Source organism: Prionailurus viverrinus, chromosome E2, assembly GCF_022837055.1.
Source record: "Prionailurus viverrinus isolate Anna chromosome E2, UM_Priviv_1.0, whole genome shotgun sequence".
Classification (NCBI taxonomy): domain Eukaryota; kingdom Metazoa; phylum Chordata; class Mammalia; order Carnivora; family Felidae; genus Prionailurus; species Prionailurus viverrinus.
The window spans coordinates 54,296,456-54,323,885 of NC_062575.1; the positions used below are offsets into that span (position 1 = coordinate 54,296,456).

Sequence of the window (27,430 nt, forward strand, 5' to 3'; positions counted from 1 at the left end):
GATAGACCACGCCTCTTGTGTTCTAGTCCCGCCCCCTCCCGCAGCCCTCCGGCTCCTTTCCGCCTGCCCCTTCCACTCCAAGACCACGCCTCTGGGTTCTGAACTCACTCCTCCGGGTTGCGTCGCCCCAATTCTATCCCTTCCCGGAGTTACTCCCCCCCCCCGTTTCCATCCTCCCCCCAGTCCCTTCTTTCTCTTTTCTCTCCTCCCGAGTTCTCTTGCCCACCTGAGGTTTCCCTCTCTTTTTTAGTTCGCCCTAATTTCGTCCTGGCGCTTTCGCCCCCTACGGTTCCATCTTCTACGTTTCATTCTCCATCCCTATCCCCCCGAGTTTCTGTGCCTTCCAGTTCCACATCCCGCCTCCCGAATTCCACCCCCATCCCGCGTCGTCCCTCAGCTCCGACTTCCTCATTCAGAGGGTGCTTTCTCATTCAGAGAATTCTTTCCCCCTGAATTCCAACTCCCCATTTCGATCCACCCATTGTCCCCTCTTGTTCTTCCCCCACCTAGTTTCTTCCCTCTGGACTTGCATCCACCTGTTTCCGTCTTTCCTTTTTAAAATTCTACCCCCTTCCATCTCTAGTTCCCTTTGGGGCGCATGCCCCTCGTGGTTTCTGCATCCTCTGTTTCCTAACCCCTGACGGTTATATGCCAGTTCCCAGTTGCGACCCCCATAATTCCCTCCCAGCCTGGAATCTAACCCGCCCTTTGAGTTCTGTCCCCACTCCCCCGAGTTCTCTACCCGCTCCCTGAGTTCGGTCCCCTCCCCAGACATCTGTCCCTGCCCTAATTTTTGCCCCTTTCCCCTGGAATCTGTCCGTCTGAGTTCTGTCCCCACCCACACCCGGAGTTCTTTCTCCGCCCCCTGAGTTGTGCCCCCTCCTGCTAGGACCTGTCCCCGCCCTCTTACTCCATCTCTGACTTCCAGCCCTGCCCCTTTGGGGTTGAACCCGGACTATTTCTAGGTCCCTGGCCCGCAGGCAGATCCTGCCCCTGCTCCTTTCTCCAGACCAGCCCTTCTCCCCGATGCTGAGGCCACTTCCAGATCCAAGCGCCGGGAGGGTGCTCCTTTCCTCTCCGCCTCCCTGAGTCGGGCCGCAAATGCGTTTGGGATTAAATTTTCATGATGTGGCACAGGCCCTCAAGTGGATTGGGAGGGAGCAGCCGGCGCGGCGGGCGGGCGCCACTGACCCGGTGGCCCGGCAGCCACTGCCCACCGCGGCCTCCCGTTTATCGCCTTGTCCCATTGGGTCCCTGGGGCTCACAGTTTTGCCAGTGTTTGAGAACCCCCCGCATCCCTGGTAAGGGGTGGTGGTTTGGGGGCCGGGACCTCAGGATCTGAGGGAGGAGGGGCTGGAGACCCGGACTCCCGGGTCTGTGGGGGGAGTAGCCCGCGGAGCCGTCCACCAGCGCCACCCTGTGGCGGCAGAATCCCCGGCCCGGGTGCGGAGGCGGCGGCCGCGGCTCCGGGCCAGGTGTGAAGGTGGAGCAGATGGTGAAGAGGAGGGAGTGGGAGGGGGGCCCCGGCCGCTGCCAAATCCCGGGCCTGCGCCGGAACCGTCACCATGGAGACCGAAGAAGGCGGAAAGGACCCAGCTCCACACTTTTTTGGGGACCTGAAAAAGAGTTCTTCGGCCTCCCACGGAGGGTCCCCGTGCTAACTACAAGTCCCAGCGGTCGCTGGACCTCACCGTGCGCTTCAGAAGAGCCGCGCTCCCCAAGGGCCGCTGGGAGTTGTAGTTTTGAGACAACAGCCTGAGGCTGCGAGGCGCCCTCTGGTGGACGCCCGAGCCCACGCTCGCTCCTTCAGGTCCAACAGACCCTACCCGAGATCATCCCCGCTACCTTTTCACCTTCTCACCATCTGCTCCTTGCCACCCGACCTCATTGACTCCATTCCAACCGCACTGGTCTCGCCGTTCTTCCAACGTTTACCACTGAGGCTCCTCCGTTTACCTATCCTCTTAGGACTCACTATGGAAGGAGAGAGTTAGCATTCGTTCATGAACTCCTTCTTTGAGTTCCTGCTCATTGTAAAGCGTTACCGCACCACAGGGGCGGAGCTACAACCAGGTAACACTGGTTCCAGACACCGCCACTGCCACAGGAGGATTCTAACTCAGCCAGGGGAGACCAGAGACAACTGGAAGTTGGAAAAGCTTCCCAGAGAAAGTTCACTGAAAGGGACGACTTTGGGAGTGTCCGCGGTACAGGAAACGGTGCTTGCCGAGTTGGAAAGTGGGACACAGTTTTGTGTGATTGTGACATGAAGCACTGTTCCAGGAGACGCAGGGGAGGCTGGAGATGATGGCATGCATCGGATCACCAATGGACTTGGGCAAGGCCCCCTGGGAGGGCAATTAGAAATTCCCTGGGTTTGGGCGCCTGGGTGGCTCAGCTGGTTGAGCATCTGACTTCAGCTCAGTTCACGATCTCACAATTCGTGAATTCGAGCCCCTCGACGGGCTCTGTGCTGACAGCTCGGAGCCTGGAGCCTGCTTGGGATTCTGTGTCTCCCTCTCTCTCTGTCCCTCCCCCACTCACGCCGTCTCTTTCTCTCTCTCCCTCAAAAATAATAAACATCAAACAATTTTTAGTTTAAAATTTAAAAAAATTCTGGTTTTATTGACGAGGCACACTAAGGGGAGGGGGCGGGTACAGCAGAAACTAAAGAGGAGCTGCAGAACACAGGTGTGCTCAGGACACCATTCACTGTGCTGGGACTGAGTGACAGGAAGGACAGGGAGAAAATGAAGCATAAAGGGGACCACACCACACATGGCCTGGAGTGCTGCGCTGCAGGGGGCTCTGGGACCTTCTCCTGGGACCCTGGGGAGCCGAGGACCCCTGAAGTGGAGAGGGGAGGGTCGGCTCTGGGACCGTGTGCAACACGACGGGAGAGACTGGCGGCCAGGGAGGGGCTCTGGTGGGGAGAGGCTGAGGCCTCGGCGGGGACAGTGACTTCTCTGTGACTCCAGGACACGGTCCAATGTCCCTTTTCCCTCCCGCTCCCCGTGCATTCCTAGCCAGACACAGAACAAAGGCAAACATCTTTTATTTCCATTTTAGAGAAGCCACCAGCCTCTTCTCTCCACTTAGAAGCACAGAAAGAAAGCAGGTCAAGAAGACACCGACAGGAGGGGCATGGCCACCATCAATTGCTGAGGAGAGACGGGAAACAGATTAAGGATTCAGGACCAGGAGCCCAGGCCTCCCCAGCGCCCCCGCTCCCCCCCGCACACCTCCCTCTACCTCCCCAGGTACCTTTCTCTTCCTATGGAAGGCTGCCTTGCTCTCCTCAGAGTTGATCCGCAGGGGGATACAGGCATCCAGATGGTACAGCTGCTGGGGGCCCCCCAACACTACCCGGTTCTCCCCAATCTCCAGCGACAGCCCCAGAGCTCCATCCTGGGAATATTAATGGAGTGAGCCCACCCTTCCGTTCCCAGCAATAGGCCAATAATAATATGGACCAGGAACAAAAGCCTTGTGTGTTGTTGTTGTTGTTTTAATGTCTACTTATTTTTGAGACAGAGACAGCACGCGAGCAGGGTAAGGGCAGAGAAAGGAGGAGACACAGAATCCAAAGCAGGCTCCAGGCTCAGCGCTGTCTGCATATGCCCAGCTCACTCTCCCTCGGAGACCCCAACCCTTCCAGACCTCATTCTCCCACTCTGGCCAGAGGTACACTCACCAGTTTGGGGAGGTCAATTTCAGCCAAGAGGAGGTCAGGGGCTTCCAGCCAAAGGTTCAGGTGAGGCTTCTCGGGGCTGCGAAAGACCAAGGCCCAAAACTGAGGAGAGACCACTAGGTCTCTGCCAAGGCTATTCTTTCCCTTTCTCCCTCCTACAAACCCTGCTGCCTCCGGGAGCCTTCTCAGTGGCCATCCTGCTTCCCCCCTCTCTGGGTTCCCAGGGCCCCAGGACACCGCCTCCTATGGGGAGGCAGGATTGAGGGAGGGATTCCAAAAATTACTGGGGAGACATGAGAGAGACAGAACCCAGCGAAGGCCCACCCTTCCTCAGGTCTCGGGGAGTCGGGAGTGTATAGGTTTCCCAGCTCCTGGATCCGAGGACGCTGTTGGGAGCGGATATTTTGCTGGGAGATGGAGCCCAGGAAAGGTCGGTTCTTCAACATGCGCCACTCTGTGAGTAGGAAGCTCAGGGTCAAAGGTGGCTCAAGCGCGGGTTCCCTTGGCTTTCCTAGCGGTCCCGCGCAGCAAGAGCCTCAGGGGAAAGTCTCCGCCCCTCCCGGGATGCCAGGGATCTGGCCACACCCCCGAGCGTGGCTTCAGGAAATGTGCCCACTTTAGCCCCGCCCTTCTAGGGGTATGTGGGGGCGGGATCTGTCACCAGAGGTGCTCCTGGCTCCGCCCTCTGGCTCGCCAGACCCCGCCCCTTATCTGGCTCCTGGGCCAGTCCCATCTCCACCCCCACCCCCACCTTGGGAAGCCTCACCTTCTCCCTGTAACCCGCAGCCCAGGGACCAAAACAATCCCTGCCCACACCAGCACCACCTTTTCCAAGGGCTGTCCCCGAGCTGCTCTGGCTCCCCGAGTCCCCGCTAGTGCAGGCCACGCCCTTCACCTGGATTCAGCTGAAGACTGTATTTGTCCTCAAGGCCCTCCCTGGCGATGGTGACCACGAGCTCCCGCAAGAAATCGCTGTTCTAGAAGTGAGAGGGGGAGATTTGCCGGAGGGCTCGGGATGGAGGGAGAGGCCCCAGCCCAGGCCTCACCCGCAGCCCCGCCCCCAACCTGCATCCTCCGGTAGAAGTCGCTGTTCACCGCTACGTCGTAGGCGGTACAACCCTGGCCTTCTGTGGGGAGAGAAAGGGGGTGAGACCCCCAGCCCTCGGTAGGAACCCCACCGCCCAGATAACGACGAGGCAAAAACGATAAAGGGCAGCGGCCACACGAACCAGAAAGACCCAGAGACAATTAGAAAGTGAGGGCTCTTGCCAGTCATACCAGCCTCCTCTCTACTGCTCTCGTCCTTTCCCACCACATCCCAGCAATGACCCTGCCCCTTCCCTGCTCACAGCCCTCCCATGGCTCCCCAGCGCCCCAGACGAAGGTTTGTGTCCTTCAGTCCGGCGCTGGAGGCCCTGTGTGGTCAGCTCCTCCCACCTGAAGAGAAGCTCACTTCTCTGTTGGGGACCTCGTCCCTTTAAATTTCTTCCAGTCTCTTCCAATTACTGACCGGTCCAATTCAACCATTCTCTCCAGCCTCTGGACTCCTCGGTCCCCTCTGCCTAGAACCCTCTTCTGTGTCTTGGCCTGACACACTCCTTCGGTTCCTTTGCAGCTTATATCTGCCACCTCCTCCAGGAAGCCTTCCTTGACTCCTCAGTTCGAGTAAAGAGCCCACCCCCCTCCAACTCCAGAGCAGCAAAGATCACACCATAATGAAATCGCATCTGTCTTCTCTGCCCTCACCTAAGACTAGGAGTCTCTCAAGGGCAAGTTCTGGGTTGGATCAGTCCCTACTCCCCAGGGCACTGCCCAAAGCTTGGTCCCAGGAGGCCTCAGGGGACATACGTTAATTGAAAAAGCAAGCATACAGACACAGAAACTCAACAGAGACACGTGAGACAAGGCAGAGAGACAGAGACAGGGGAGAAGAGTGAAGAAGGAAACAGGAACAAGACTGAGAGCTGGTCTGGCCAGCTAAAGAGGACACCCGCCCAGCTCTCCCTCACTGTGGGGTAGGGCAGGGAGAAGTGCCAGCCTGGCCAGGTGGACAGAACGAGGACAGAACTACCCCGTGTAGCAGGCAGTGGAGGCCCAGGAGGTTAGGTTTATGTCACAAGGAAAAGGGGGCCAGATTTCTAGGGGGAAAGGGGGGAGGGGGATCTTGGGCCCTGGATCTTGGATCCTAGGGAAGAAAGGACCCAGGGAGCTAGCTTCCTGGGTCCCCCGAGGGCACTGACTTGCGTCCAGTTCTGCATGAGGCTCTCCCAGGCTCATGGGGATGCGAAACCCGGCTTGGTCTTCCTCCAGCATTTGAAGCAGCTCGTCCTCGGTCACATCAGCCGGAGGAGGGATGGAAGGAGAGTGACAGATGTTGATGAAAACCTTCCCTTCGGAGGAGTTGGTCTTTATGCAGAAACCTGGTGGAAATGGGTTTGTCCTGATGTCTGCCTCTGTGTGCGTCTCTGTCCTTCCCTTGATCTGTCCCTGCTTTGAGTCTCGGTCCTCTGCTTTCTGGGCCTGCTCCCCTCCCCATTCCTGGGATCTCTGACTCTCCTTCTATCTTTGAGTCTGTCCCCCAGTCACTCCTGTCCTCCTCCATCTCTCTTTAGCTCTTGGTCCCTCCCCCTCTCCCTGCCAAAGACCTCTACACTCCATTATTCTGCCTCTCTCCTGCCTCCTCTGTCTCTGTCCCCTGCCCCCAGTCTCTGTCCACCTCTCTCTGAGACTCAATCCCTCTCTCTCTGGCTTTCTGCCTTTCTTACCAGGTTGAGGTTGGATCTGTGTGGATTCTGGTCTGCTTGTCTGGGCTTGCTGGAGCTCCTTGGAGGCCTGTGTGAAGGAAAACACCCTCCAGTCACGGTGTCTATGCTATCAGACCCTCATTTGTTCTTCGAAAGTTTATGGAGAAATTTTGTGCATGTGGGATATGAGCAGAATAAGACATACTATGTCCCTCTCCTCCTTTGAGGACCCCTATGAACAATCCCAACCCCATCTGCATTTCTTCCAGATCCTAGCAAACTTGGAGCTAACCAACTACAATCCCACGTAGTGCCTTCTGGGAATGTAGTCCCATCTCAGAGCACCCGCGGGCGTACACACATATACACAACACACACACACACATCCCCAGAATACCCAGGGACCCAGGGACCCAGGACCCGGAGGCCGGTCAGTCCGCACCTGCCGCAGTAGCTCCTCGAAACGCATGGTCTCAGCGCCCATCTTCTCTGCCTCGTTTAGCTCGGGCACCAGCAGCTTCGAGTCCGCCATGGCCCTGGGGAAAAGACCTAGGCGTCCTCAGTAACTCCGACGTGAGCGGGAGGGAACCTTCTCCAGGATGCGAATTGTGGAGCCTGCTGCCAGACCCACCCCCGGCTCCTGGTGCCCACTATTCCGTATGAAAGTCTAAGAATCTGTCCTGAAACTGTAATTCCACTCAGACCAGATACGGCTGTCAAATCTGTTTGGAGCCAATATTTCCATATGCTCTCTACGTCCTACGTGCTATGTAAATGACAGCCACGCTTCTAGTCACTATGTAACCAAGGACTTCGGCCGACCGCGCTTCCGTCTGCCTCAAAAGCTCATTCACCAATCCTGCAACCTCATTACGTTCCGACCAATCATAATCTAAGGATTAAGCCCCGCCTCTCACCTCAACCAATCAAAACTAAATCCTGAACCTAGGTTCTAAATGCCACACTTCCTGTGCCGATTAAAGCCGTATTTCTCCTTCCCAACAACATCTAGCCAAACTACGGGGCAGTCCAGACTGGCACACTTTCAAAACCTTCATTTCAGTGTCCGTCGTAAAAGATTCCCTTCTGATCTATGAACTATCGCTTCGTCCCAGAGCTAGATTCGATTCTCTAGTAAATACACTTCGGACTAAATATACTTCCTGTCCTCAGTATAAAAAGGGTGGCGGGAAGAACCACACGGTCATTCTTCTAAATCTGGAGCACCCCTAACTACCGGCCAGGCGCCCACATCTCGGTTCCCCGCCGCCCCCACTTTGAGGACTGCGCATGCTCCAAACTACACTTCCCTGCTTGGGGGGCATGGGCGGGGCCACCGGGTCTAAGGTGGGGTTACGCTCTATCTCCCGTAGCCCCGCCCTTTGGGCTGGAGGGGGCGGTGTCGCCCTTCGACCTCAAGGTTCCTCTGGGCAGAGCGCCCCGCACTCCTTCGTGGAAAGCAGCCCGGGCGAGTGATGGCTGCGACGCACGCACAGCGCAGCACCCGAGAGATCTTCACCACGCTGGAGTACGGACCCGTGCCTGAGAGCCACGCATGCGCATTGGTGAGGGCCTGCCGTTCAGCGCTGCCCATTCCCGCCCCCTCCCCCCCAACCAGGCATCCAGGTCCAGTTTAGCGCGCGGACTCCCGTGATCCACCGCGGCAGCTCAGCAGCTCCGCCCTTCTCGGTTCCCGTGATTCTCGCCACCCCTTGGGACCCACCCTAGAAGGGCATTCCCTTAAGCTTTTGCGGTTGCTTCTTCTTAACCCTGGATCGTCTTCCGTTGTTTGGTAGTAGCTCTCCTGCTCCCTGGTACCTACTTGGGATGGCGTTTCCCCGATTCCTTCGAGGCCTCGGATTCCCCGGAGGCTCCCGTGATTCTTCCAGCCCCCTCAGAACTTCCCGGGATCCCCCGGGACTCGAAATTCCTGTGGGGCTCCCTTGATCTTCCAAGGACCCTCAGAAGCCCCATAGACTTCCCCAGAACATCCTGTAGCTCCCATGATCCTGAGTCGACCCCCCCCCCCCCCCCCCCCCCGCCTTCCCATGGAGTCCCACCACCAGGGAGGAACCCAGGAGGACTAGAGTTGCAAGGAAAGACCCTGAGCGCGATTATCGCACGGTGAAAGTGTGAGGGACCCGGGGACAGCCTTGAGTTATGTGCAGGAGTCTGATGTTACTTGGGCTTGAGCCTTTCAGGACTGGAGACGGGGACCTGGGAGTCACCACCGTAAGACCATTGGACGGTGGGAGTGATGATCTGGGACTGGGACAGAGCACACAATTCCCACACTTGAAGGTGGGCTTGAGATGGAATATACTGAAATAGCAATAATGTAGAAATAGCTTATATTTACTGGGTGCTTTCTATGTGCCAGCCTCTGTGCTCAGTGTGATCTCCTTTAATCCCCAGAACAGCTGTGGGAGGGGATGGTTGTCATCCTTTTTAGTGATAGCACACGGAGGCTTCAGGGGGTAAGTAATTTGCCCACGGCCAACACGGTTTAAAATAGGTAAAGCTGAGATTTGAACCTGAACCCTCGGATTCACGGTTCCCCCACAGCCTCCCAAGCAAAGGTCTCAACCTTACAACATGTGGGCCCGATTCATCCAACAAATTGTTTTCTTTGGCCCGAACTTTATTTTTGAAAATGTGAATTCGTGGTCAGCTAATTCCATGGAAACATCCCAGGATTCCAGCTTCTTTTGAAAATAAAATCCCAAAATTTGGCAATGTTTGGCTCTCATTCCCTGACAAAAATCATCTGGATCCAATAGTGACTGTCTTTTTTAGGCAAGTTGTGAGTTCCCAGTCTCCACCAGGCCCTCTTCTCACACTAGCGTGACCTGCCAGGACCCCGTAGACATTCTTTTAGGGTTTTGTTTTTCTTTGGGAGGGGGGGGGATTTGCAAACTTCCACAGAGAACTTGATACTATGAATTGCTATTTACTTCAGCTTCAGGAATCGTCAACATTTGGGCCAGAGTTGTATTCTTTGGTTTTTTCTCTTTTTTCTGGAATGACTTAAATCCCAGATGTCATGTTATCTTCCCATAAATATTTGAATCCTCTTTCCTAACTGATAAGAACTCACTTGATAACATAACCCACCTGGCCATTTTTCACACTTCACACTAGCAGCCAATTCTTTAATTTTTGGAATATTTTTAAGTATTCAACGTGGGGCTGAATACTGAATACTCAACGTGGGGTTGAGTTAAGTACTCAACGTGGGGCTGGAACTCACAACCCTGAGACCAGGAGTCACACATTCTACTGAGTGAGCCAGCCAGGCGTGCCCCTAGGGGTCATTCTTTAATATCATCCAATGTCAGGGTGCCTGGGGGGCTCAGTCTGTTAAGCGTCTGACTCTTGATTTCGGCTCAGGTCATGATCTCACCGTTCGTGTTCCAGCCCCATACGAAGAGCCAGTTGGCAGGGTAAGAGAAAGATTAGGAGAATGGGGCATTTGGGATGCTAAGAGAAGAGAGAGAACATCTGTGGAAGGAAAAAATGGGAAGCGTGACTCGGATTTAGCGAGGATTCTGGGGGGGACAGGAGCAGGGAGAGAAATCTGAAGCAGACGTGGAGGGAGAGATTAAGAGCAAGTCTTACGCAGTGCTGCTCTCAGCGTGTCACGTGCATTGATCCATTTCATCCTCGCCACAACCCTGTGAAGTAGGGAGGGGCTGGGATTATCCCCATCTTTCAGATGACCTTGCGGGGACCAGAGTGTGATAATACCCTGGCTAAGGTTGCACCGCTCAGTCCCAGAACCGGGTTTCGAATCCACACACTGCTGCCCCGTTGGCAATGCCTACGTGCCGCGCCTGGGGCTCAGCCCAAGAAGCTGCACCTGTGGGGCCTGTGTCTTCACTGGGGGTCCACACTGCTCCTCTAAGTGGCAGCCGCCGAGGGGGGAGGGAATGCCATCACACGGTTGGGTGCAGGGACTACCCGGCTTAGAAACCCCACCTTCCAAAAAGAACCCGATGGTGCCTAATACAGTGTCATGGGCGTTGCTTCCAGAGTCTTGTACGCCCCAAGGTATATGCCCCATCACAGGAATGCAGAGGACTCTGGGCACCTGGGGGGCTCAGTGGGTTGAGCGTCCGACTTCAGTTCAGGTCACGATCTCCCGGTTCGTGAGTTCGAGCCCCACCCTCAGGCTCACTGCTGTCAGCACAGAGCCCGCTTCAGAGTTCAGATCCTCTGTCCCCCTCTCTGTCTGCTCCTCCCCTGCTCATGCTCTCTCTCTCTCTCTCAAAAATACATAAACATTAAAAAAAAAAAAAAAAAAAAAAAAAAAAAAAGAATGCAGACAACTCCAGACAGCCTCAGTGCCCTGGCTTCCCGTTGGATATTTAGGGTGTGTCCCCAGTTGTCCCGTTCAGGTGCAGTGGACCATTCAGGGGTCATTGTTGTCTGGTAATACAGCTGAATTGTCTCAGGTTCCCTGAGTATTAGAAAAGTTCACCTGAGGTCACTTCTGCATGGAGGAGAACAGATTGTTTTATTTTGTTTCGCTTCGCTTCGTTTTGTTTTGTTTTGCTTTTTAATGTTTATTTATTTTTGAGAGAGAGAGACGGGGAGAGAGAGAGGGACATAGAAGCCAAAGCAGGCTCCAGGCTCTGAGCCGTCAGCACGGAGCCCGACGTGGGGCTCAAACCCAGGGACTCAAGATCACGACCCGAGCTGAAATTAGACGCTCAGCCGACTGAGCCACCCAGTCGCCCCAGGAGAATGGGTTTTATGAAGCCGCATGTCAAAGTCAGTAGGACAGCCCTCACGTGTGGCTGGTGAGAACGTAAAATGGCACAACCACCATGGCAAACAGTTTGGTGGTCCGTCAAGAGGTTACCCAGAGAGTTGCCATATGACCCAGCCGTTCCGCTCCTGGGTACATTTGCCTAAAAGAAGTGAAGGCGGGTGTTCAGACAAAATCAGGTACAGGAAGCTGCCTCAGCGGCACTGTGCACAGTAACCGGAAGGCTGAAACAAACGGAATGTGTCGAGTGATAATGAACAGAGACAAAACGTAGCCTCTCCAGACAATGGAATGTCCTACAGCCACAAAAAGGAATGATTGATACGTGCTACAACTTGGATGAGCTCCAGAAACACCATGTTGGGGGCGCCTGGGTGGCTCAGTCGGTTAAGCGTCCAACTTCGGCTCAGGTCATGATCTCATAGTTTATCAGTTCGAGCCCTGCATTGGGCTCTGTGCTGACAGCTCAGAGCTTGCTTCAGATCCTCGGGCTTTCTCTCTCTCTGCCCCTCCCCAGCCTGCGCTTTCTCTCTCTCTCTCTCTCTCTCTCTCTCTCTCTCTCAGAAATAAGTAATCAGTAAAAAAGAAATTTAAAAAGCAAACCACCATCTTGGGTGAAAGAAGCCAGCCAAAGAGGCCACGTGTTGTGGGGTCCCGATTCACGTGGAATATCCAGAGAAGGCAAATCCGCAGAAACAGGAAGCAGATTAGCAGTTAGGAGCTGCATGAGGAAGAGAGAGTGACTGCCCGATGGGTGCCGAGTTTCGTTTTGGGGGGATGAGAATGTTCTGAAACTAGGTGGTGATGGTTGCACGACACTGTGAGCATACCACATGCCGCTGAATTGTACGCCTTGAAATGGTTAACATGGCGGGTTTTATGTTCCATGTTGTTTTTGGTTTTTTTTTAATGTTTATCTATTTTTGAGAGGTGGGGGTGGGGGAGACAGAACCCAAAGCAGGCTTCTCGCATCAGCGCAGAGCACGATGCGCGGCTCAAAGTCACAAACCGTGAGATGGTGACTCGGGTCGAAGCCGGACACTCAACCGACTGAGCCCACCCAGGCGCTCCATTTGTTACATGTATCTTATGTTTATGTGCATTTTCCTGCCACACCGGCAAAGAATTGGCAGGTGGGGCAAAGGGATGCAAGTGTCCCCCTCCCAGAGGACCCTAGGTAGGGACTGAACTCCCCTAGCTGCCTCTCAGACGTTGTCCTAAACTGTCTTTGCCTCCCCCAGGCCTGGCTGGACACCCAAGACCGGCACTTGGGTCACTATGTAAATGGAAAGTGGCTAAAGCCGGAACACAGGAATTCAGTACCTTGCCGGGATCCTGTCACAGGTATGAAGTGTCCCCCGGTTGTTCGGGGAGGGAGAGACAGGCATCCATATCCCCAGCCGTATCTACCAACAACACCCCATTCTCTTTGCTCAGGGCCCTGAAGGCAGGAAGTAGCCAGTGTGGGGAGAAGCCCAAGATTTCTGGCTCTTCCTGTTAAAGTCATCCACATAATAGCTCCGAGTGCCTGTGGATGCTTTTTGAAGTCAGTGTCTACCAAGATCCCTTCCTTGATTAATATATTTATATATTTTTAGCGTTTTATTTATTGTCGAGAGAGCGAGCGAGCGTGCCAGCAGGGGAGGGGCAGAGGGAGAGGGGGATAGAGGATCTGAATCGGGCTCTGCACGGACAGCGGCGAGCCTGATGCGGGGCTCTGACCCACAAACCGTGAGATCGTGACCTGAGCTGAAGTCGGATGCTCAACTGGCTGAGCCACCCAGGCGCCCCTACAACCAAAATATTTATAATAGAGTGGGGTGGCTGGGGAGCAGCTCTACTGCCTGGGGGGGCACATCTGGGGTCCCTCCTTTCATCTCCCCAGGAGAGAACTTGGCCAGTTGCCCCCAGGCACAGGCTGAGGATGTGGCGGCAGCCGTGGAGGCAGCAAGGACTGCGTGGGAGAACTGGAGCGGACTCCCTGGAGCCTCTCGGGCCCAGTACCTGACCAGGTGATGCGGTTGAGGTGTGGACCTTGGGAGGTGGGGGACAAGATGAGACCAGTCACTCCTGTGAAAGTGAATGAGACAGCCGGGGCAGGCACTGCTGGTTCATGAGGGAGGAAGGGGCTGGGGACCAGGACTCCTGTGTCTCACCCATGGGCTCCCAGCCTGCCAGCGCCTCAAGCAACCACTTGAGACTCTGGGAACAAAGACTCTATTTCCCGATGTCTTGATGTCTTGCAGAATTGATTGCGTAGCTAAGGCTCACATTCCCAGCATGCTTTGAGCCTGTAGCAGCTAAAGCATCCATCCACCAGGACTAGTAATGACGAAGCTCTGTTTCCCAGAATAGCCTCGGGCCTCATCGAGGCCCCATTTTCCTGGCAGTTCATTGGGGCTACTGGAGCCTCAGCACCACCCGTTTTCCATCATACTCTTGGAGCAATTAGAGACCAACATTCCATTTTCTAAAATGCAATTGAGATTAAAGGTTGAATTTCCAATTTCTCAGCACCTTTGGGGGTTGCGGGCGGCCGAGATCTGCAAAAGGCACCCTCAGGTTTTGTGTTTCTCGGACTACATTTCCCATAAATCTTTGGTGCTCTTCGCCTCTGGTAAATGGTGGAGGCGATCATGGGGATTGTAGTCCAGGTATGTAGGGGGTGTTCCAGGACTCTGACTGAGAGGCAATGGGAAATGACTCTCCCCCTGGCTTTCTCTACAGGCTGGCCAAGATGATCCAGAAGCACCAGCGGCTACTTTGGACCCTGGAGTCCCTGGTGACCGGGAGAGCCGTTCGAGAGGTTCGAGACAGGGATATCCCACTGGCCCAGCAGCTACTCCAATGCCATGCAGTCCAGGCATACACCCAGGAGGAGACGCTGGCAGGCTGGGAGCCCATGGGTGAGACGCAGGAGTCCTGGTCCCCAGCCCCTTCCTCCCTCGTGAACCAGCAGTGCCTGCCCCGATTGTCTCATTCACTTTTACAGGAGTGATTGGTCTCATCTTGTCACCCACGTTCTCCTTCCTTGAGATGATGTGGAGGATTTGCCCTGCCTTGGCTGTGGGTAATTGATGGGCCGGGTCTGAGAAGGATGGTGCTGATGGGGCCTGGACCCCTGGGTCTGAGGGAGGAAGGGGCTGGGAGGCCTTGACCCCTGGGTCTGAGGGAGGAGGGGTTGGGGGGCCTTGACTCCTGGGTCTGAGGGAGGAGGGGGCTGGGAATCGTGGGTCTGAGGGAAGAGGGGTGTGGGGACCTTATCCCCTGGGTCAGAGGGAGGAGGGATCTGGGTGCTTTGACCCCTGGGTCTGATGGAGGAGGGGGCTGGGAGGAGTGGGTCTAAGGGAAGATGCGTGTGGGGGCCTTGACCCCTGGGTCTGATGGAGTAGGGGGCTGGGGGTCCGGACTCCTGGGTCTGAGGGAGGAGGGGGCTGGGACTCATGGGTCTGAGGGAAGAGGGGTGTGGGGGCCTTGACCCCTGGGTCTGAGGGAGGAGGGGGCTGGGGGACCTTGACCCCTGGGTCTGAGGGAGGAGGGGCTGGGGGGCCTTGACTCCTGGGTCTGAGGCAGGAGGGGCCGGGAGCCCAGACTCCAGGATCTTTGCACTGCCCACCTTTCCCAGGGTGCACTGTGGTGGTGCTGGTGCCCCCAGGCTCTCCAACACCCCTCCTCCTGGCCCAGCTGGCAGGGGAGCTAGGCTCCTTCCCAGGAATCCTCAACGTGATCAACGGCCCTGCCTCCCTGGGCCCCATCCTGGCCTCCCAGCCTGGAGTCCAGAAGGTGACCTTCTGTGGAGCCGTCGAGGTATCTTCGGGGTCGGGAGGGGGACGGGACGTGGCAGGGAGGCCCAAAGGCCCCTCGGCTGAATCCCGCGGGGGCCCTGCAGGAAGGACGTGTCCTTCGGCGGACCCTGGCGGGTCAGGGTGCTGAGCTGGGCCTGGCACTGGGGGCCGAGTCGCTGCTGGTGCTGACGGAGGCAGCGGACGTGGACTCGGCGGTGGAGGGCGTCGTGGATGCAGCCTGGTCCGACCGCAGCGCGGTGAGGCCCGTGCACTCGTGTGCCCCCAAGTGCTGGGGATTGTGCGTGTCCGTCTCCAGACCTCAGGGCCTCATGTCTCCACTGATTACAATTTTCAGTTCCTTGTGCCTCAGATTCTGTCTCCGCACCATGGCGCGTGTGGGGCTCCCGCACGTCGGATTTCTGCCTTTCCATATCCCGGCTCTCCAGTTTTTGCAGAGGGCTCGCGTCTCTTGTTCTTTAAGATTCTCTTCACTTTTCTAAGTATCCGTGTCCCTACTTTTCCAATCTCTGTCTTCACTCTGAATCACCAACTTCTGTAACTTCACTTCCTGCCCGGGTTTGGGGCCTCAGTGAGTCTCTAGGGTCCCCAGCCACCCCCCCTTGACCCTCCTCTGATCTGTGTATGTACATCCCCAAGTCTGCACCCTCTGTGGGGGCCCGTCCCCTCAACGTGAGCCCCGACCTTGCCTGCCCTGACATCCCTTTTCCTCACAGGGGGGACTCCGGCTCCTCATCCAGGAGTCCGTATGGGACGAGACGATGAGGCGGCTTCAGGAGCGCATGGCACGGCTTCGGGGCGGTCGAGGGTTGGACGGCGCTGTGGACATGGGGGCTCGAGGGGCTGCCGCATATGACCTGGCCCAGCGCTACGTGCGCGAGGCCCAGAGTCAGGGCGCACAGGTGAGCAAGGCGTACAGACCCCCGGCGCCAGGGGAGGAGGGACCTGGAAACCCAACTCCTGGGTCTGAGGGAGGAGGGGCTGGGGGCCGAGACTCTGAATCTGAGGGAGGAGGGGGTGGGGACCAAGACTCTGGGTCTGAGGGAAGAGGGGCTAGAGGCCTAGTCTCCCAGGTCTGAGGGAGGAGGGGCTGGGGTCCCAGACTCTGAGTCTGAGGGAGGAGGGGGCTGAGGGTCCTGACTCCTGGGTCTGAGGGAGGAGGGGCTGGGGGTCTGGACTCCTGGGTCTGAGGGAGGAGGGGGCTGGGGGCAGAACTCCAGGATCTGAGGGAGGAGGGGGCTGGGAGCAGGACTCCTGGGTCTGAGGGAGGAGGCCTGGGGCCGGGACTCCTGGGTCTGAGGGAGGAGGGGGCTGGGGGCCTAGTCGCCCAGGTCTGAGGGAGGAGGAGCTGGGGGTGTACCTTAGATCTTTCCTTTCCCCTCAGGTGTTCCAGGCTGGCGATGTTCCCTCAGTCAGCCCATTCTTCCCCCCAACTTTGGTCTCTGACCTGCCCCCAGCCTCCCCATGTACCCAGGCAGAGGTGAGCCCTTCAGGGCCCCAGAAATCCTTTTCCATCCACCCGTCTGCAGCCACACATGGGCAGCAACACTACACCTGCAGAGGCCCCCGGAGTGACCATTTGGTCCGGGTCTGGGGGCTGCTGAATGGGGGGGGGGTGTTGGGGGCGGGGGGAGCTGGCCGGGCCACCTGAACTCCGTTGTCACCCCTTCCAGGTGCCCTGGCCTGTGGTCGTGGCCTCCCCATTCCGCACAGCTAAGGAGGCACTGGCCGTGGCCAACGGGACGCCCCGAGGAGGCAGTGCCAGTGTGTGGAGCGAGAGACTAGGGCAGGCCTTGGAGCTGGGCTCTGGGTCAGTCGGCGCCTGCTGGGGCACAAAGGCAGTCTGTTGGGCGGGGGGAGGGGGAGGCTCAAGCTTCTGCTCTTTCTCTCAGTCTTGAGGTCTCCATTCCACTCTCTGTGGGTCTCTGGGTCTCTCTCCACCCTGCCCCTCCGACCACTTACCCCCTGCAACCTTCTGTTCTTGCTGATGTCCTCCTCTCCCCGCACAGGCTCCGGGTGGGCACGGTCTGGATCAACGCCCACGGCCTTAGACACCCCGAAGTGCCCACAGGTGGCTGCAAGGAGAGTGGGTCTTCCTGGCACGGGGGCCCAGACGTGAGTTCCCTCCTCCTGCCCCCCATCAGCACCCCCTTCAACCACCCAGTGCCCACCTTGCGTCCTTTTGACCCTCTGCCCCTCTCACAGGGTCTGTATGAGTATCTGCGGCCCTCCGGGACCCCTGCCCGGCTGCCTTCCCTTTCTGAGAATCTGAACTATGACACCTTTGGCCTTGCTGTCCCCCTGACCCTACCATCTGGGCCTGAAATAGGACCCAGGTGAGCTGCAACTCCCAGAATCTCTGGGGGTACGGCAGGCGGGGAGAAGGGAAGTTGGAGCAGGCTGCCCAGGGACTGGAGGAGGGGTTCATTAGAGCCATCTTGAGGGGGGTCCCCGAGTCCTGCCCAGAATTGCATTCTCTGTGGCTTCACACCCACCCCCCTCACCCCTGCCTGAAGGGAGTCTCAGTTCTGCTAAATGAAGGAGTGCCCTCCCAGAGGCTCAGTGGGTGGAGCCTGGGGTCCGAGTAGACCTGGCCCCAGGACCCACCCCCACGCCTCACCCTGCTCCAGCCCAGCGGCCCCCTATGGGCTCTTCATCGGGGGCCGTTTCCAAGCTCCTGGGGCCCGGAGCTCCAGATGCATCCAGGATTCGAAAGGCAATCTCCATGCCTACGTGGCTGAGGGCGGAGCCAAGGATATCCGAGGTGCCGTGGAGGCCGCTCACCAGGCTGCCCCTGGGTAAGGGGAACCCCGTGGGAAAACCCAGAGGTCGTGGGGCATTTCAGAGGGTAACCTGAGACCCCCCCTCCCCCTCCAAGGGCTGTGGGATCTGGGGTCTGGGTCCTGAGGGCTGAGCTCCCAAAGCTGACAGGATATGGGTCACACCCCTCCCCATGCAGATGGGCCGTGGGGTCTGGAGCCCCGCAGTAGGGGCTGTGGACAGAGCTGGGGCACCTGGAAAGAACCAGGAGCAGGAAGCCGCCCCGTAACGTGCACTGCCCTCCCCCAGCTGGGTGAGCCAGCCACCAGGAGCCCGGGCGTCCCTGCTGTGGGCCCTGGCATCTGCACTGGAGCGCCGGGAGCCTGCCCTCGCCTCGGCGCTGGAGAGGCACGGAGTGGAGCTCAAGAGCGCCAAGGTGGAGGTGGAGCTTAGCGCGAAGCGGCTGCGGGCGTGGGGGGCCCGCGCCCAGGCCCAAGGCCACCTCTTGCAGGTGAGAGGGTTCTGGGGACCAGCAGACGGGGCGGGCGGTCTGCAGTAGAGGTTAGAGCAAGGACTTTGGAGTGAGCCCAGCCACACAGCATCCCAGCTGCACGCGATCACCAGCAAGTGGCCTCCCCTCTCCGCACCTCGATTTCCTCATCTGTGTAATGGGCATATGGTCTGCATCACAGTGTAGCACCTCAGATTGTCGTTAGTAACCCATTTCTGGACCGTAAAATCAGTTTAGTGGTTGCAGTAGGATTTTTTTCCTACTCTTTTTTTGTTTTAATGTTTATTTGTTTTTGAGAGAGAGGGAGTGCACACGAGCAAGGTAGGGGCGGAGAGAGAGAGAGAGAGAGGGAGGGAGGCAGAGGATCCAAAGCTGGCTCTGCGCTGACAGCACAGAGTCGGACGCGGGGCTCGAACCGACAAACTGCAAGGCCGTGACCTGAGCCAAAGTCGGACGCTTAACCGCCTGAGCCGCCCAGGCGCCCCTCTACTCTTTTCTTTTCTTTTCTTTTCTTTTCTTTTCTTTTCTTTTCTTTTCTTTTCTTTCCTTTTCTTTTCTTTTCAGAAAGAGAACGCAGGGGAGAGGGGCAGAGAGAGAGAGAGAATCCCAAGCGGGCTTCACGCTCAGCATGGAGCCCGACACAGGGCTCGATCCCCCATCCCTGGGATCATGACCTGAACTGAAATCAAGAGTCAGACGCTCAACTGACTGAGCCACTCAGCCTTTTTTTTTTTTTTTTTAAACAGAATAGAACAGGAAATATAGAATGTCTTACACAGAGTGTTGCTTCGTGTGACTTTGGTTTTGTTTATATACATGACAGGCAACCAAATACAGGGTTGATATGAAACATACAGTGAGTCCGTGAAGAAAGGTTGAGGAGGGGTGCCTGGGTGGCTTTGTTGGTTGAGCATCCGACAGCGGCTCAGGTCAAGATCTCACAGTTGGTGAGTTCGAGCCCTGCATCAGACTCGCTGCTCTCGGTGCAAAGCCCACTTGGGATCCTCTGTTCCCCTCTCTCTGTCCTTCCCCCACTCTCGCTCGCTCGTGCCCTCTCTCCCCAAAATAAATAAAACATTACAAAAAATTTTTTAATAAAAAAAGAAAGAAAGCGTGAGGATTCAGTGAGTCAGGCAATGGCACCAGAGCACTCAGGGATAGAAATGAGAGATAATTGGGGCGCGTGGGTGGCTCGGTCGGTTAGGCGTCCAACTCTCAGATCATCTCAGGTCATGATCTCACGGTCTGTGAGTTCGAGCTCCGCGTCGGGCTGTGTGCTGACGGCTCGGGGCCTGGAGGCTGCTTTGGATTCTGTGTCTCCTTCTCTCTCTGCTCCTCCCCCACTCACGCTCTGTCTCTCTCTCTTTCAAAAATAAATAAAAACATTAATTTTTTTAAATTTAAATAATTAGTTAAATACGTAAAAATAGGGAGCAATCCAAATGTCCCTGGATTGGTTAATAAATAAACTGTGGTAGGTCCCTACAAGGAATCCTACTCAGCATTCAGGAGTGAACATGCTACATGGTGGATGAATCTCAGAATTACTACACTAAGTGAAAGAAGCCAGATTAAAAAAAATAAAATAAATAGTACAGACTCTATAATTGCAAATCTAGAAAATTCTAGAAAGTACAAATTAGAGGGGTGCCTGGGTGGCTCCATCAGTTAAGCATCTGACTCTTAGTTTCGGCTCAGGTCATAATCTCGCAGTTTCATGAGTTCAAGCCCCATGTCAGGCTCTACACCGGCAGCATGGAGCCTGCTTGGGATTCTCTCCCTCTCTCTCTGCCCTTCCCCCACTTGCACTCCCTCAATCTCTCAAAATAAATAAATCAGCTTTAAAAAAAAATACAAACTATGGTGAGAGGAAGTGGTTGAGGACAGAGAGGGTTCAAATGGAGGCAGGAGGGGGGCGCCTGGATGGCTCAGTCGGTTGAGCGTCAGACTTCAGCTCAGGTCACGATCTCGCGGTCCGTGAGTTCAAGCCCCGCGTCGGGCTCTGGGCTGATGGCTCAGAGCCTGGAGCCTGCTTCCGATTCTGTGTCTCCCTCTCTCTCTGCCCCTCCGCCGTTCATGCTCTGTCTCTCTCTGTCTCAAAAATAAATAAAACGTTGGGCGCCTGGGTGGCTCAGTCGGTTGAGCGTCCGACTTCGCTCAGGTCACGATCTCACGGTCCATGAGTTCGAGCCCCGCATCAGGCTCTGGGCTGACAGCTCAGAGCCTGGAGCCTGCTTCAGATTCTGTGTCTCCCTCTCTCTCTGGCCCTCCCCCCGTTCATGCTCTGTCTCTCTCTGTCTCAAAAATAAATAAATGTTAAAAAAAAAATTAAAATAAATAAATAAATAAATAAATAAATAAAACGTTAAAAAAAATTAAAAATAAAAAAAAAAAAATGGAGGCAGGAGGGAAGGATCACAAAGGGGCACAAGGAGATTTGAAGGGTGAAGTTCATTACCTTGATTATAGTGTGGGTTTTAGGAGTACATATAGATCTCAAAATGTATCAAATTGGGGCACCTGGCTAGCTCAGTCGTTAGAGCATGCAACTCTTGATCTCAGGGTCATGAGTTCAAGCCCATGTTGGGCGTAGAGCTTACTTAAAAAAAAGAAAAAAAATTATCAAATTGTACCCTTTAAAATGCATGCAGATTAGTGAATGTCAATTATAGTCAATAAAGTTTTGTGGGTTTTTTTTTAATCATACACACACACACACACACACACAGAGAAACAAAACATGGGCCAGATTCCGAGCCCTCTACACACATTAACTTGTTTCATTTTGGAAACAAATCTACGAGGTAAGCACTATGAGCCTCATTTGAAAGGTGGGAAACTGAGGCCCAGAGAGGTTAAGTAACTCACCCAAGGTCACACAGCTGGTAAGTGGCAGAGCTGGGACTTCAACCCAGCTGCCTGGCCCGAGTCTGCTCTGAACCGTCACCTGGTTAATTATTGTTGGAGTTGTTACAGAGAAGCAAAGATAGGTAGAGGAGGAAAGGGGCAGACGATGAGGCTCTTCAACCCAGCCCTTGACCTCCTTCGTGCCTGTCCCTGCAGGTGGCAGAGCTGAGAGGCCCTGTGCTCCGGCTGCGGGAGCCGCTGGGCGTGCTGGCTATCGTGTGCCCTGATGAGTGGCCCCTGCTTGCCTTTGCGTCCCTGCTGGCCGCCGCCCTGGCCCATGGCAACACCGTGGTCTTGGTGCCCAGCGGGGTCTGCCCCATCCCCGCGTTGGAGGTCTGCCAGGTACGGTTGCCCGCCTTCCTGCCGCTGCTCCCAGCGGCTCCCAGGTCCCAAGGCCTGCACTAGCCCCACCCCCTTGTAACCACGGCAACCCCAGTCCCCATTGCCCCCGCCCTCCATCCAAGCTTGCACTGCTCATGGACCCCGTGACCATTCTGGCCAGGACCCCGTGAGCCCTCCCCGGAAGCTCGCTCCTCACCCAACCTATTGCCTTCGGCGTCTCTGACTCCCTTCCCTCCCGACCCCCTCTCCCATCCCCTAGGATATGGCCACCTTGTTGCCAGCGGGCCTGGTGAATGTGGTGACTGGAGACCGGGACCACCTGACCCGCTGCCTGGCCTTGCACCAGGACGTCCAGGCCCTGTGGTATTTCGGATCTGCCCAGGTACCCTTTGTTTTGCCATCTCTCCAGCGTCCTAAACCTCACCAACGGTCTCCTCCTTTTCTGGAAACCTGGCAGTGCCCCCTTAGAATTCCCGTTGCTAAGGAGGAGAAATTCCTTGGCAACGGGGTCCTGAGATCCCGCCCTCCAGAGTCCCTGTTGCTAAGGGAGAGGATCTCCTTAGCATAGCAACAAGGGCCTGAGATCATGCCCGGCCCAAAGACCCAATCTCGTTGGACAACCCGTTGCTAAGGGACCACACCCTGTAACAGACTCAGAAGCCCACAGTCCACCCTCAAGCCTGAAGGTGACGGAGGGAAACTCCTTGTCATAAGAACCTCAGGCCTCATTCCTTTGAATGTGGGCTGTTAATGGGGAGGAAATTCCCCAGCCGCAAAGGTCAATGTTGTCTCCCTCCACGTCTGGTAGGTTTGCCTGCTACAAACTGAGCATTGTAGCAACAGAGCCTAGGTCAAGCCTTGGGGCCCGTCCGCAAAGGTCAACGTTGTCTCCCTCACATCTGGAAGGTTTGCCTGCTACAAGCTGAGCATTGTAGCACCAGAGCCTAGGTCAAGCCTTGGGGCCCCTCCACAGTAATAGTCCTGGTTGCCAAGGAAGCAGCTGCTTGGCAACCAAGCTGGCGGAAGGGCTGATCCCCGTTTTCTGTGTCAGGGCTCCCAGTTTGTGGAGTGGGCCTCAGCAGGAAACCTGAAGCCGGTGTGGGTGAACAGGGGCCGCCCTCGGGCCTGGGATCAGGAAGCCCAGGGAGCAGGCCCAGAGCTGGGGCTGCGGGCAGCACGGACCAAGGCCCTGTGGCTGCCCATGGGCGACTGATGCCTGAGTGCCCCCACACTCCGTCTTGGACAGAGGAGAGATGGACCCCGACAGACACCAGAAGCCTGGAGCCTTCTTTTATCATGGCTCCGATGCCCTCCAATAAACTCTGACCAACCTTGGCTGTGCCTCTCAGGGGAGGAAGTGGGGGAGTAGCGACTTCTGTTCTGTTTGAGGCCTTTTGAATTCTAAGACTCAGCAGCTGGGTAGGCTGGCTCCAGTATAACCCGGTATTTGTGAGACAGATAAAGGGAACTCTGAAGAGCCCCAGGCAGGCCCTCAGAGCCTCATGTTTCCCCCTTGGTCTTCTCCATCGTGTAGCTCTTCCCCTTTGACTTTCTCTGCCTATGCATTGTTTTAGGACCCATAGCTTGCAGACAAACAATAAAACACAGTGGCTCTCTGGAATACAATAAAAACCCTGGTAAGTTACTTTTCCCAATTCCCATGGTATAAACGCTCCCACCATGTTCCCGATGACTAAACAACAGGCTAACAGAATTCCTAAATTTTTTAACGTTTCATTATTTTTGAGAGAGAGACAGAGCATGAGCGGGGGAGGGGCAGAGAGAGAGGGAGACACAGAATCCGAAGCGGCTCTGTGCTGACAGCTCAGATGCGGGGCTCGAACCCACGAACTGTGAGATCAAGACCTGAGCCAGAAGTTGGACACTCAACTGACTGAGCCACCCAGGCGTCCCCAGAATTCCTAAATTTTTAACAGTCCGCTCCCATGAGCGAATCTGAGCGGCTCGAGCACATCATGTTTTAGAATTTTTTTTTTCTTTTTTTAAAGGTTTTATTTTTAAGTCATTTCTACCCCCAATGTGGGGCTCGCACTCACAACCCGGAGATCCAGAATCACATGTTCTGCCTACTGAGCCAGCCAGGCACCCCTAGAATTCTTTTTGATGCAAGGAACCCACTCACGCTAGCTCAGGATGAAGGAATTTTCTAGAAGGCTACAGAGATGTCTTACAGAAAATAGGACAAGACATGCATCTGAGGTGCCCCAGGTCTTGAGAACCTAGATGCAGGCAGGAACCAGGGCTGGTCCTTTCTCTGTGGGCATGTGCTCACTGGAATTTTTTTTTTTTTTTTTTAAGTGATTTGTACCCAACATAGGGCTCGAACTCATGACCACAAGATCAAGAGTTGGATGCTCCCCCCACTGAGGCAGCCAGGCGCCCCATCTCTGGGGTTTTCTATCTCTACCTGTCTGCTTCAATCAACTCTTTCAGCCATGTGATCTTAGGAAAGCTTCTTAACTGCTCTGAGCCTGTTTCCTCATCTATAAAATGGGACTAATAGTTCTAACCAGACTGGTTAACTTAGTGATGGGTGCACAGCACATGCTTCACCAGTGTTAGCTGTTAAATAGAGGTTAATTCTGTCGTGGGGCAAATGAGACTAAGAAGCCTCCTGTCAGTATCTGATTAAAGCTGGACCGGATCATCATCTCTCCCAGGATCTGGACGTTTGGAGAGAGTTGGAGGAAAGTCCCTGGAAGGCTCTAGTTTATGTCTGTGTTTTGACAACTCCCTCCGGGATTCCACGGGCTGCCTCAGTGTCCTTCCCATGAATCCTGTGGCTTTAACCAGCCAAGGGCAACTACCAGGTCGACGTAACCCCAGCCCTGACCTCTGGCAAGCGTCCGTGCCGCATCCAGGGAGAGGAAATCTGGCCAGTTTGGGTCAGGCATACACTTCTGGGCCAATCAATCATGTCTGGCCAGGGGTGGAAGCTCCTAGTCTGTGAAGCTGTCCACTGAGTGCCTTACTCTGAGCCAGTCACTGTTCCACGTGCTGGGGAGACGGCCAGGAACAAGAGAAGCTAGGCCTCAGGAGCTGATGTTCTAGCGGGCGAGAGCTGTGTTAGGCTCCTGTCGCCGCTGTAACAAAGTTTTAGCGGCTTAAGCACAAGTGTTTGATCTTAACAGCCCTGGGTGTCGAAGTCTGAAAATGGGCGTCACCAAACTAAACTCAGGGTGTCAGCAGCGCTGCGTTCCTGACTGGAGTTCAAGGGAAGGATGTTCTCCCTGCTTTTTCTTTGGCACGTGACCCTGTGCTGCTCTTTGTAGCCCCCCAATCCATGATCGTCTCCCCACCTCAAGACAAGTCCCGTTGGCCATGTGAGGTAACATTGGCAGGTTCCACTGGACATCTTTTTTTTTTTTTTAAGTTTATTTATTTATTTTGAGAGAGAGGGAGAGAGAATCCCAAGCAGGCTCTGTGCTGTCCGCACAGAGCCCCACGCAGGGCTTGAACCTACGAACCATGAGGCCACAACCTGAGCCAAAATCAAACGCTTAACGAACTGAGCCACCCAGGGGCCCCAGTTTATTCTGAGAGAGAGAGAAAGAGAGAGAGAGAGAACTCGTGTGAGCAGAGGAGGGGCAGAGAGACAGGGAGAGAGAGAATCCCAAGCAGGCGCCGAGCTGTCAGTGCTGAGCCCAACACGGGGCTCGATCTCACAAACCGAGCTCACGACCTGAGCCAAAACCAAAACCAAGGATCGGACTCTCAGCCGGGTGAGCCACCCAGGCACCCCTCCAGTAGACATCTTCGAGAGCCATTCTGCCCACTGCAAGAGGAGACACAAAACTAGATAATCGAGAAAATATCTGCCTGGCGTGACAAGCTACACCAGGCTGAACAGGAAGCGAGGCAAAGAGGGGCAAGGAGGAGAGAGGGATGATATCACAGGTTGGGTGAGGCTTTGCTGCAGTAACAACCCCCAGACCTCTGCGGTCGACAACCACAAAGTTCATTTCTTGCTCACGGTAACCTGTCCATCAAGGGGCGGTAGGGGCCCCTCCGTTCATCAGAGCCACGCAGGGACCCAGGCTGACTGTGGCCCGATCTCAAAGTGGCTTGTGTCATCACAGAGCCACTCCCTGACCCACTTAATCCTCATCCAGAAGTGACACTCGGCACCTCCACCCTCCTTTCATTGGCCAAGGGGAGTCACGTGACTGCGCCTGAGTTCCACAGGGCACATGGTCCTAGACTCCTGCAGAGGAAGGCCCCCGGATGTTTGTGAACAATTCTGCCGGGGATGGGTGGGCCAAGCACGAGCTTCAGAGAAGCACGGATGTGGAAGGGACCTTATATTTTCTCATTTACCTCCAGGTTGGAGTCGAAGAAACTGAGGCTTATTGAGGGTAAGGCGCTGGCCAAGCTCCCACAAGGACCCCGCCAGAGCTAAAAGTGATATTTGCCAGGCCTGATGCAACAAGACCTATTCCCCAAGTCCCCTTGGGTCGCGGGCCCTGGCAGGACAAAGCCAGAGGCCCAGAGGACGGTCAGACCCCAGCAACACAACAAGCTCCTGGCCTGTGCCAGGGAGACCCATAATCTGTGCGACTGTGGAGGGGACATGGTGCCGGGGGGGGGGGGGGGGGGACCACCTGGAGACTGAGGATCTTATAAGAGTTTTGGTGTGGGTGAACGGGGAGGAGATAAAGAGGAAGTGAGTGGCACGGCAGAAGGGCTAGAAAGCTGTTCCAAGGGCAATAGGGAGCCACAGAAGGTGTGTGAGCAGAAGAGAGGTAGGTAGGCTCAGCTCTGGTTGGAAGATACCACATAACCTGAGGTGACAGGTGTTATGATATGAGAAGGAGCTCAGGGTACCCAGAGATGTCACCCTATCCAACCCGAGTGCGCATGTGCAAGGGGAGGGTGAGGGATGGCGGCCACCTTCCCAAGGAAGGTGCCGTGTGCGTTCAGGGTTGTTGTTTTTTTTTCCAGCTTTGTTGAGGTATTATTGACAAAGGTTGCATCTATTTCGGTGATACGACCTGATTTTTTTAAGCGTATAAAACGTGTTGGTTTACTATACCTATACATCGTGAAAGTTAACCGTAATCAACTTAATGAACACATCCCTTGCCTCACAAAGTCACCTTTTCTGTGTGCGATGAGAACATTGAAGATCCACTCTCTCAGCTCAGTGCCTCTGGAAGAAAAAAAAAAAAATTCTGATATATCCAAAAGCAAAACAAGCGTTTCTCCTAGGAAATTTCAAACGTACCGTACGGTTTTGTTAACGATAGGCACCATGCTGTATTAGAGCCTCGGAACTTGACTCATCTTAAAACTGAAACTTTGTACTTTTTGGACCAACGTCTCCCCAGTTCCCCTACTGGCAGCCCCCCCCTCCCCCACCCCTGGCAATCAGATTTCTACTCTCTGACTCTATGAATCGACTTTTTTAGATTCCACGTAGAAGTGATTCCATACATGATTTGTCTTTCTCTGTCGGGCTTAATTCACGCAGCACAACGCCTTCCACATTTATTATCTGCGATGTTGCAAACAGCAGGATTTCCTTGTTTTTGTAGCTGAGTAATTTTTTTTTTTTAATTTTTAACATGTTTATTTATTTTGAGAGAGTGCAAGGGAGGGGAGAGGCAGAGAGAGGGAGACACAGAATCCGAAGCAGGCTCCAGGCTCGGAGCTGTCAGCACAGAGCCCGACTCCGGGCTCGAGCCCACGAACCCTGAGATCGTGACTTGAGCCGAAATCGGCCGCTTAACCGGTTGAGCCATCCAGGCGCCCCTGTAGCTGAATAATATTCTATTGTGTATATCTACCACATTTTCTTCATCCATTCATCCATCAGTGGACACTTAGGTTGTATCTTGGCTATCGTGAGTGCAGATATCTCTTTGAGAGACTGATTTCATT

The 27,430-nt window shown here is 55.2% G+C and overlaps 2 protein-coding genes across 5 annotated transcripts; one reads left to right on the forward strand and one right to left on the reverse strand.

The window, feature by feature from the left end:
• Nucleotides 1-2,590: 2,590 nt before the first annotated feature.
• On the reverse strand, nucleotides 2,591-8,274 carry PIH1D1 (PIH1 domain containing 1). 2 transcript variants are annotated; one of them, XM_047835779.1, is made up of 10 exons: nucleotides 8,258-8,274; nucleotides 6,878-6,971; nucleotides 6,457-6,523; nucleotides 5,932-6,111; nucleotides 4,757-4,818; nucleotides 4,587-4,668; nucleotides 4,016-4,145; nucleotides 3,695-3,770; nucleotides 3,265-3,408; nucleotides 2,591-3,161 (listed from the first exon to the last, which is right to left on the reverse strand). In XM_047835779.1, exons 2-10 carry the CDS (start codon nucleotides 6,965-6,967, stop codon nucleotides 3,120-3,122), a joined length of 873 nt encoding a protein of 290 aa, XP_047691735.1. In that variant the 5' UTR covers nucleotides 6,968-6,971; nucleotides 8,258-8,274; the 3' UTR covers nucleotides 2,591-3,119. The 2 variants fall into 2 exon arrangements, with proteins under 2 accessions (XP_047691735.1, XP_047691733.1); XM_047835777.1 differs by lacking the exon at nucleotides 8,258-8,274 and adding an exon at nucleotides 7,850-7,974.
• Nucleotides 7,809-26,122, forward strand: ALDH16A1 (aldehyde dehydrogenase 16 family member A1). 3 transcript variants are annotated; one of them, XR_007147375.1, is made up of 18 exons: nucleotides 7,809-8,000; nucleotides 12,448-12,550; nucleotides 13,092-13,218; nucleotides 13,934-14,112; nucleotides 14,199-14,276; nucleotides 14,805-15,013; nucleotides 15,096-15,248; nucleotides 15,726-15,911; nucleotides 16,394-16,489; nucleotides 16,683-16,819; nucleotides 17,019-17,124; nucleotides 17,215-17,345; nucleotides 17,640-17,807; nucleotides 18,079-18,280; nucleotides 21,344-21,529; nucleotides 21,789-21,911; nucleotides 23,104-23,166; nucleotides 25,874-26,122. XR_007147375.1 is itself a non-coding variant. In XM_047835771.1 (17 exons), the coding sequence occupies exons 1-17, from the start codon at nucleotides 7,911-7,913 to the stop codon at nucleotides 22,740-22,742; spliced, it is 2,436 nt and encodes an 811-aa protein (XP_047691727.1). In that variant the 5' UTR covers nucleotides 7,811-7,910; the 3' UTR covers nucleotides 22,743-22,864. The 3 variants fall into 3 exon arrangements, 2 of the variants coding, with proteins under 2 accessions (XP_047691727.1, XP_047691728.1); XM_047835771.1 differs by lacking the exons at nucleotides 23,104-23,166; nucleotides 25,874-26,122 and adding an exon at nucleotides 22,581-22,864 and having other exon boundaries at nucleotides 7,811-8,000; XM_047835772.1 differs by lacking the exons at nucleotides 23,104-23,166; nucleotides 25,874-26,122 and adding an exon at nucleotides 22,581-22,864 and having other exon boundaries at nucleotides 7,812-8,000; nucleotides 14,832-15,013.
• The last annotated feature ends 1,308 nt before the right edge of the window (nucleotides 26,123-27,430 follow it).

Excerpts from the sequence above, each read along its gene's own strand:
- PIH1D1 (XM_047835779.1), bottom strand. The coding sequence starts at position 6,967 with ATGGCGGACTCGAAGCTGCTGGTGCCCGAGCTAAACGAGGCAGAGAAG. Across the intron at positions 3,409-3,694 it reads AAATTGACCTCCCCAAACTG|GATGGAGCTCTGGGGCTGTC; the intron begins GTGAGTGTACCT and ends TAATATTCCCAG. Across the intron at positions 3,162-3,264 it reads CCTTCCATAGGAAGAGAAAG|CAATTGATGGTGGCCATGCC; the intron begins GTACCTGGGGAG and ends GTCTCTCCTCAG.
- ALDH16A1 (XM_047835771.1), top strand. The coding sequence starts at position 7,911 with ATGGCTGCGACGCACGCACAGCGCAGCACCCGAGAGATCTTCACCACG. Across the intron at positions 12,551-13,091 it reads TTGCCGGGATCCTGTCACAG|GAGAGAACTTGGCCAGTTGC; the intron begins GTATGAAGTGTC and ends TCATCTCCCCAG. Across the intron at positions 15,912-16,393 it reads CCCAGAGTCAGGGCGCACAG|GTGTTCCAGGCTGGCGATGT; the intron begins GTGAGCAAGGCG and ends CTTTCCCCTCAG.